Below are 10,000 nucleotides of genomic sequence, written 5' to 3'. Positions count from 1 at the left end.
TCTCTCCCTCCTCCCTCTCTCTCCCTCTACCTTCTCCCTCCTCTCTCTCTCTCTCCCCCTCCCCCTCTCTCTCTATCCTCCTCTCCCCCCCCCAGCCCTCCTCTACGCCAGCTCCTCCCCCCAGGTGGATTCATCCCCCGCCAGGAGCAGGTCTGGACACACCGCCTCACGGGGAGCGGAATCTTATCAACTTCCCCCCGGGGGGGGCTACTGACCGCACAGGAATATGTCTGGGTGCAGCGTGCGAGCGGCGGGCGGTTATTGGAGTCACCTGGGGGAGCGTCTAAGCACCGCAGACGGGGGCAGAGCAGGGAGGCGGCGCGGGGAGTGAGAACAGAATGGGGGGGGGGGGGGGGGGGGGGGTGCAGGACGAGGCCGCGGGATGATCTGATGGCGTAGGAAGGAAGAGCGGCCTGTCCTTAATACTGAGCGCCGCCTAATCCGTCTTGTGCGGTCGGACTGGGGTTTGGAGAGGGGGAGCGCGCGTGTCATGCGTCCGCTTTATATCGATGTATGCATGTGTGGGAGGAGGAGAGAGTCAGCAATGGAGAGAGAGAGAGAGAGAGAGAGAGATTGGGAGAAGGATGGAGAGATAGGTATTTAGGATTGAGGAAGGTTAGAATGCGAGGTTCTCTTGAGATAGAGAACTAGAGCTATGGTTTGATTACTCTCTCTCTCTCTCTCTCTCTCTCTTTAGAGTATCTCTCACTTGCTCATCCATTCCCACTCCTACACACACATATGCACACACAGGTCAGTGAGTCAGTGCGATATGAATTATTGAAGCCGCCCAGGCTTGCACGCTGTTTTGAAGTCCATCTCTCCAGCAGAGGTGAATCCGAGGGACACCACTGACTCTCTTAAAGACCAGGAATGTGACTCTGACTCAGGAAATGCACCAAACATGAGCCGACGCTGTTTTAACGAGGTGATTCACAGCCAGCTCTGTGATCTGATAGGGTAGACTGATTTGTTCGGGGGTTGGGTTTCGACGCTGGGTTTTTGGGGGGGCGTTGGGGGGTCCGAGGTCAGCTGGAGAACTAGACAGCAGAAGACCGCTCATTCAGTCCACCCCCGGGTCGTGACCTGAATACCTGTGGACACGCTGTCCTCCGCACTCGCCCCCACCACCCTGTCCCCCCACCCTCTCTAAGTCCCCGAACCAATTGGACGCCGGACAAATGCACACGTAGACATTTTAAAATCACCACAGAGTCATGGAGGCCGAAGCTGCCCCACTTAACAGCGATAACTCAGGCTTACTGGTCAGGACAGGTCAGCAGGTTGCTGCTATTCCAGGATTATGCTTGGACATTGAAAAATGTTGTATTTTTTAATCTTGTCCAGGGGAAGGCTTTATGGAGGCGTTGACCTACGGAGGGTAGTCCAAACTTTACAAAGAAAAGGAAAGGTTGCACACTATTTATTATAGAAAGACCAAAGTTCTGGCACTCAGCAACTTCGTCAGGTTGGATCTGTGATCTCAACTAACCCAACAACTCAACAATTTACTTCTAATATGGGGTGGATGTGTGAATCTCCTAAAGCCTCAGCTACAGTTCTCTTTACAATAAAGCTTACACTTGTATTTATAATAATAATAATAATAATAATAATGTTATTATTACAATATGTTGTTATTATATATATATAATATATATTATTATTGTTATTATTATTATTATTAATTGTATTATTATTGTTGTTATTATTGTTATTATTATCATTATCAACAGATATTACCATTATCTGTTGGAGAGGGCCAGCCAGTGTGTTAATGTGTTCATTGAGCTGTTTGTTTGATGAACTGCTGGGTAAACTGTGTGTTTGGGAGGTGACTCGGCCGTTCCCATCTGGATACTGGCCTCCAGCCCCAGGCACACACACACAGGAAATGTCAACAACACACTCTGTGCTCTGTGACCGACCATCACCCCTCCTCTCCTCTCCAATCCTCCCCTCTCCTCTCTTTTCCTCTCCTCCCTTCTCGATACCTGTCCTCTCCTCTTCTCCCCTCTCCTCTCCTCTCCTCTGCTCCTCTCCTCCCCGCTCTTATTCTCTCTTCTGCTCTCCTCCTCTCCCCTCCGCTCATCTGCTCTCCTCTCCTCTCCTCTCCTCTCCTCTCCTCTCCTCTCCTCTCCTCTCCTCTCCTCTCCTCTCCTCTCCTCTCCTCTCCTCTTCTCCTCTCATCTGCTCTCCTCTCCTCTCCTCTCCTCTCCTCTCCTCTCCTCTCCTCTCCTCTCCTCTCCTCTCTTCTCATCTGCTCTCCTCTCCTCCTCTCCCCTCCTCTCATCTGCTCTCCTCCTCTCCTCTCCTCTCCTCTCATCTGCTCTCCTCCTCTCCTCTCCTCTCATCTGCTCTCCTCTCCCCCTCTCCTCTCCTCTCCATTGCTCTCCTCTCCTCCTCTCCCCTCCTCTCATCTGCTCTCCTCTACTCCTCTCCCCTTTTCTTCTCTCCTCTGCTCTCCTCTCATCTCATCTGCTCTCCTCTCCCCTCTTCTCCTCTCCTCTCCTCTCCCGTCTCCTCCTCTCTTCTCCTCTCCTCTCCTCTCCAGCCCTCTCCTCTCTGGGGAGTTCAGTGTAAACTGAGCAGGATGTTCCAGACGAGGACCTCAGGTGTGCAGCCGCTCAGAGAGATTACAAAATGGAGTGTTGGTCGAAAGTCTCGCAGAGAGGCTTCTACAATCTGCCTGGGTTTTTTTTTCTCCGCGGCCAGTGTTCTCAGCTCGGGCTGATGGGAGTCTTGCTGGTCTTGTTTACAGCGTTTAGCGTTGACATAGATAAGAGTCCCACGGTGTCATGGCCGGTAGACGTTCACACACAGGCGTTACCACCATGGACATTGGTCACTATGGCAACTGCTGCTGTCAGACAAGTGCACCTGTCTCCTGCACATCCTGCCTCATGCACAACACACACACGCACATGCACGCACACACACACACACACACACCCGGTACGATTTTCATTCGATTTAAAATTTTTCCTCAAAGTCCAGTGTTTTTGCCGTATTTATTTGAAGACTAATGACTAACAGGGGTATAATGAGACCGGAGTGTGCATTTCTTCCGCGGTCTGTCTGAGACGCAAACATGAAAGTTGTTTTTCCTTTGAGCTTCCCGGCAAGTCTCGGGTTTGTTGGCGGCAATTCATTTTTACGAGCCTGCGAACAGTCATTTGATATGTTTTTCTTACCTCCCCCCTCCCTCCTCCCTCCCTCCCTCCCTCCCTCCCTCCCTCTCTCCCCCAGCACGTGTCCGAGCTCCTGGCCGCGGTGCGTCTTCCCTTCATCCACCCGTCCTACCTGCTGAACGTGGTGGACAACGAGGAGCTGATCAAGTCGTCCGAGGCCTGCAGGGACCTGGTGAACGAGGCCAAGCGCTACCACATGCTGCCCCACGCCCGGCAGGAGATGCAGACGCCCAGGACCAGGCCCAGGCTCTCCGCAGGTACACACACACACACACACGCACACACACACACACAATCCTACTGTACACACACACACACACACACACACACACAATCCTACTATACACACACACACACACACACACATGCACACACACACACAATCCTACTGTACACACACACACACACACACACAATCCTACTATACACACACACACACACGCACAATCCTATTGTACACACATACACACACACACACACACGCACACACACATGCATGCGCACACACACACACACGCACAATCCTACTGTACACACACACACACGCACACAATCCTACTGTACACACACACACACACTCACACACAATCCTACTGTACACACATACACACAAACACACAATCCTACTGTGCACACTGTAGAAGAATTATTTGATCTAAGGTCAAAAAGGATTTGCCAAGGTTCGCTCAAAGAGGTTAAGTCTGGTTTATTGAGAAAACATACGAGCGCAAGTGATAACGCACGTGAGGATAACGCACGTGAGTGGCATCCAGCAGAAGTGCCCCTGAACGGTGTTGCAGGGTCTTATATTCAAGCAATACACAGGTATGACGCTTCCAGGGATTTGATTGGCTAACCCATCTGTACACGTCATAATAGAGTGGCGGACATCATCAACAGTGGTCAAGAGTAGAGACACGTGATATGAGAAAGGGCGGCAAATCCTGCAGGGACAATGGAACAAAGGATGGTTATTCCAGAGCAGACAACGTCTAGGTGTGTCGACCTCCTGGAGAGGTCATCCTGTTATAAAATGAGTTTAGCACAGCTATGTGAAAGGTTAAGGGAGGTAGTGAAACTACAATTTCCATGACAGCACACACACACAGACACACACACACACACAATCCTACTGTGCACATACATACAGTACACACACACACATACACACAATCCTACTGGAGCCTGCATACACACAAGCACACTCACACACAAGTGTGAACTTTTTTTTAGGGTGAGAAGCCAGCTCTCACAGCATGCGGCGCAAAATCCGGTGAAATATTGTGAATCATTATATATAATACGCTCCCCAAGGCGTGTCACGGTGGAAGGTTTGGTGTGTTTGCGCCAAGCACGGGCCGAGGGACTAGGAAAGGGCACTCTCAGTACGGCCAACCACAACAGTATCCCAGCGTTTCCAGGCAGCTGAACTCTGGGTATTTTACGGTAGGACCACCAAATAAACATCTCCCACCACCTCCCAAGCACCAGCTGTCTGGGCGCATTCCGGCCCTTCCGCATATTTTGAGCAGACGACCCACCATACACCTTCCAAAAACACACGCGGCCCGACCGTTCGTCCCCTCAGTGCCAGTCTGTTTGTTTACATCATTAAAATCAGATGTTTATGGAAATGTGTGTGCTCTGCCGAAAAACTAAATTGGTTTTGGCGGTTGGATTTATCCCTCCAGTCGTCCCTGCCCTCGGCCTTTCCCGCAGTAAGGATGTGTTTAATTGCTGTTTGTGAAGCGTACCGCGGATGGCACGCCACCCGGCAGAACTTATTTTCCGCTTCAGCAGAATTAATGTAATTGCTAAACAAACGTCACTTTGTGGCGTGGCTGCGATACAAGACGGCGTCTCGAATTGTAGCCCGGGCGGCGTTCACCGGTAAAAGACGCGGCGGCCGGCGGGGTCCCACGGCTCACGTGTTTAATTGGAGAACATGGCGTGGGTGTTTTGAGTCACCGGCTTCCCGTGAGACGAGACGCGTTTGTGGCGTTTGTGGCGGTTTTTCTGCGCGCTTCACGCCGCTCCATTACTCACACAGCTTTTTTTTTTACTTTTATACATCATTTGTCTTTATGTGTTTAGGGACCCCTTGTTTCTGAACATTGAATTTCCACGCGAAGTACTTGAGAAATGATAGAATTCATGCATTATGCATTAGAAACAGATGGTTCGGGGGAGGCTGGAGTTTGAGAGGAGCGAGAGTATACAGTAACTAAACTTCCTCGCCTCTGGTCTCTAACTGGTCTGACACTCAACGCCACGATGTCTGAACCCTCAGTCTGTTCGTGTTTCGGGCGGCTCGGGGGCGGCGGCGCGTGCGGCAGTGGCGGTCGTCCAGGGCGGCGTTCGGCCATCTGCCGATGTGTCTGGCCGCCTCGGAGACGCGCAGCGGGGGAGGAGGCTCGCTGGTCAACAGGGGAAGGTCTGCGCCCACGGCAGGCGCCATGTGCAATATGGGGACGGGGGCAGAAACAGAGACGGAGGGAGGGAGGGAGGGAGGGAGGGAGGGAGGGAGGGAGGGAGGGAGGGAGGGAGGGAGGGAGGGAGGGAGGGAGGGAGGGAGGGAGGAGGAGAGAGACGGAGAGGATGAGGCTGAAGGAAAGCAAAGGATGGGAAGAAGGTAATTGGAAGGGAGGTAGTTTTTCATAAGATTTTAATGCGCTGAGGGAGATTGCCTTCTGACATGTGCAGTTTGTGTGTGTCTGGGTGCATGTGTGTGTGTGTGTGTGTGTGTGTGTGTGTGTGTGTGTGTGTGTGTGTGTGCGTGCACACACATGCGCAGACTGGGCACCACCTGAGCCGGGAAGATAAGTCTTTCAAGCGGAAACAGAAAGGGAAACGGCGTGATGTCATCCGTGAAACACTTCTTGCTGAGCGCACTCAATCTGTGAGCTTCAGTGTGTGTGTGTGTGTGTGTGTGTGTGTATGTGTGTGTGTGTCTGTGTGTGTGGTGATGGGTGTAAAGCCCCATGGCAAAGCATGAAGCATGGTCCCTCTCCCTGCCAGCTGTCTCTAGTGTCACAGTGAAGAGTTCACCAGGGCCACCACCTCCACGTCTTCACCTCCTCCTCCTCCTCCTCTCCTCCATCCCTTCTCCTCTCCCTCTGTCCCTCTTCTCCCCCTCCCTCCTCCCCCTCTCATCTGCTGATTCCCTCAGCGTAGTCCTATGCTGTTCATTTTAACAGCGGGGGCCAAATTTCCGCCCAATCCAGTCTAGGCACGCTATCACAAGCTCTCGAGTTGGATTTGTGAATTGAAAGCACTTTTAAGTTGATATTAATATCGACCCCAGTGTGGATCCAGCACATCCTCATGGTCATGTCCCCCCCCCCCTCTCCCGCCCTGGGACTGTGGGGGGGCCTTGAACACAGCAGGGCGTGTCTAAGAGGTCCTTAATGAACCTGTCATCCGTTACTAGGTGACTAGGTATTAGCTGCTAATTGGCTAATTAGAGCGTGTGTATGTGCATCTGATGATGTGTGGGAGCGGGAGGATTAGACTGTCACCGGTACCGTTCCCTTTCTCAGAAAAGCCTCTGTTCAGGTCGATCTTGCGCATATTAACTCTGTTTGCTGCCCCTTCCGTTAACGACATGTCAATAAGGTAGGTGGAGAGGCGAGGCAGGGTTTGTTTGCTGATGCCGAGTCATAGGCTTGGTTTTGTTTGTGCTGCCTTTTGATTTGTATTCCCTGTTCTCTATAGATAATTCTCTCTCTCTCTCTATCTCTCTCTCTCTCTCTCGCACGCACACACACACACACACACACACACACACACACAGGCACACACACAGGCACACACACATACACGCTCGTTAACACAAAATGGTCCACCCACGTTGGCCCAGCGCAGTGGCGGTCCAAGGAGAGAAGAGAGCATTGGCAAACTGTTAACTTAGCTCATCCAAATGCACTAGAGCTCAGATAAATCAGCTGTAATGAGTAAGAGAGGTAGTGGGGGTCCAGCTGTGATGAGTGATACAGTGTACTGTACTGTACTAGAAGACTGTGATGAGTGATACAGTGTACTGTACTGTACTAGAAGACTGTGATGAGTGATACAGTGTACTGTACTGTACTAGAAGACTGATGAGTGATACAGTATACTGTACTGTACTAAAAGACTGTGATGAGTGATACAGTATACTGTACTGTACTAGAAGACTGTGATGAGTGATACAGTATACTATACTGTACTAGAATACTGTGATGAGCGATACAGTGTACTGTACTAGAAGACTGTGATGAGTGATACAGTATACTGTACTAGAAGACTGTGATGAGTGATACAGTGTACTGTACTAGAAGACTGTGATGAGTGATACAGTATACTGTACTGTACTAGAAGACTGTGATGAGTGATACAGTATACTGTACTGTACTAGAAGACTGTGATGAGTGATACAGTTTACTGTACTAGAAGACTGTGATGAGTGATACAGTGTACTGTACTAGAAGACTGTGATGAGTGATACAGTATACTGTACTGTACTAGAAGACTGGGATGAGTGATACAGTATACTGTACTAGAAGACTGTGATGAGTGATACAGTATACTGTACTGTACTAGAAGAGTAAGCTGCGTTGCAGTAGGCCTGACCCTGACCTTTGATCTCAATCTGAGATCACTGGACAGATAAATCATCACCTTCTGGATTAAAAGCATCTTTCTAGACGGAAACAGACAGAAACAACAGGGCTGTACTGGACTTGTCTTCTTATCTCGAACTTCTTCTTAGTTCATATTATCAGAGGACTGAAAGCTGATGAATATTACTAGTTGTAATGCCACAGGAAACTTACAAATATGATATCAAAGTTTAGTGTCTCATTAAGCATGCGCAAAAATCTGAGTGAAAATAAACATTCAGAAATACTAGGAAACCTTGTTCAAAAAGAGCTCATTTTACTGTTCAGACCATTTCTCAAGACTGCGTAGGCGTCAGATCATATTTTGATGGACATCTCCCTGATTGACAGCTCCGCCTTTATCAAACAATCTCTAATCACACGCTACTGTAGGTAGCTGGCAAGAGCAATGCCGACTAGCAATGCAGAGATGCATGCTATCTCACGCAATTATCGAAACAAAACTCCAAAGGTTATGACTAGTAGTTAAAGTAGATACATTAGCAGTAATAAAAAAAGAAGCTTTTATAAAACTGTGTGGAGAATCCACATTACTAAGCTTGCTTACTTAAGCCAGTTTGAAAAGTTATTTTGGAATTAGACAGACATCTCCCCTTGTTGGCCTATTATCCTAAATCATGCCCAGAGGTGAGGAGAGCAGGGTTTAAAATAGTAGGCCTACATTTATCTCTTGATGGTGATATTACGTTAATCAAGAGAGTGACAACATGCGGGACATGGGACAGACGTTGGTGTATTTGGGAAAACATTCACACATCAAATGCCCTAATATTTATTCAATATCACAGCACAGTCAAACTTCTCAAAACTATAAGCTGTCTCTGCTTCTGCGTCAAAATTATTGACATAAACGCCACACGTCTCCTCATATTACAGTGTACGTCATATTCAGGGAGCTCCAGCCTATATAATTGAGAGGTGGGCCTATAAGGGAGAGGTAATGTCCATTTATTTTACACAATGGTAGGTATAGGGCCTATCAATTTCACAGATTTTCGAGTTTCATCCTTCTGCCATCGGAGTGGCAGTTTGTCATTTCTCCGTGTCCTCCCGCGTGGGTAAGAGTGTGCGTGGAGAAGCGCACATTTTCCCACGTTCTCACGTCAAGCTCATTCTTTATAAATACCGATACAGTTGCTTAGAAAGTGCCGTACGCATGCTTTTGTACTTGCGCAGCGTTTATAAATGAGGCCTCAGGCCCTTATCGCCCCAGACCAGGCCCTCATCCACAGGCCGTCATCCACAGGCCAGTGTTACGCTCCGCCCCAGAAGAGGCCCTCATCCCCGGTCCACAGGGCTAGCTGTAGCTAGCGCAGTCTTTACAACTGTGAGAGGAGAGCGGTTTTTACTGCTCAACTAATTTTAGGTGTGCCAACATTCAAATGAGCATATCTTCTTCAAATATTTGCACATGTCAATGCATGGTAAATTTTTTGGAAAGCTCACACTGCTTTTTTATAACTGTGACACCAGCTGCTGTCACAGTTAGCCAGCTAATTGCAAAAGGCTACGTAGAGACGAGTTGGCTCAGACTCAAAGAGGCATATTGAGCCGGAGAAGGGAAGTTTTGTTGCAGTTGCACCTGTTGGGGGGGGGGGGGGCAACTGATGTGTTTTTTTTTGTAGCATTGTGTAATTTCATGCAGGACACAGGTCATGCACCTCAGTTTTTATCAGCTGATAGCCCACTGAACAATCAGCATTAATCAATTATTCAATTCATCCTCCAATCACAGTCCATTCTCATGACAAGACTATTTAAATGACTTCATACAGTAGTACACTGCTGGCTGCTACATCAATGCTGTGTACTCACCGCATTGCTGGCTAGCTATCTCCCTGACCTCCGCCTCCCTGACCTCCACTTCCCTGACCTCCATCTCCCTGACCTCTACCTCCCTGACCTCCGCCTCCCTGACCTCCACCTCCCTGACCTCCACTTCCCTGACCTCCACCTCCCTGACCTCCACTTCCCTGACCTCCACTTCCCTGACCTCCACCTCCCTGACCTCCACTTCCCTGACCTCCACTTCCCTGACCTCCGCCTCCCTGACCTCCACTTCCCTGACCTCCATCTCCCTGACCTCTACCTCCCTGACCTCCGCCTCCCTGACCTCCACTTCCCTGACCTCAACCTCCCTGACCTCCA

The 10,000-nt window shown here is 49.5% G+C and overlaps 1 protein-coding gene across 1 annotated transcript in view; it reads left to right on the top strand.

The window, feature by feature from the left end:
* Window positions 1-10,000, top strand: part of klhl29 (kelch like family member 29) — a gene marked incomplete at its 3' end in the record, with an annotated part of 195,139 nt that overhangs the window by 150,493 nt on the left and 34,646 nt on the right. The window contains 1 exon segment of the mRNA XM_084439232.1: window positions 3,250-3,448. Coding sequence (XP_084295358.1) covers window positions 3,250-3,448 — 199 coding nt within the window.

The sequence above is a fragment of the Borostomias antarcticus genome (genome assembly GCF_949987555.1).
Source record: "Borostomias antarcticus genome assembly, chromosome: 6".
NCBI lineage: Eukaryota > Metazoa > Chordata > Actinopteri > Stomiiformes > Stomiidae > Borostomias > Borostomias antarcticus.
Note: the sequence above shows the minus strand (reverse complement) of the source record. Positions and strands in the feature narration are given on the sequence as shown.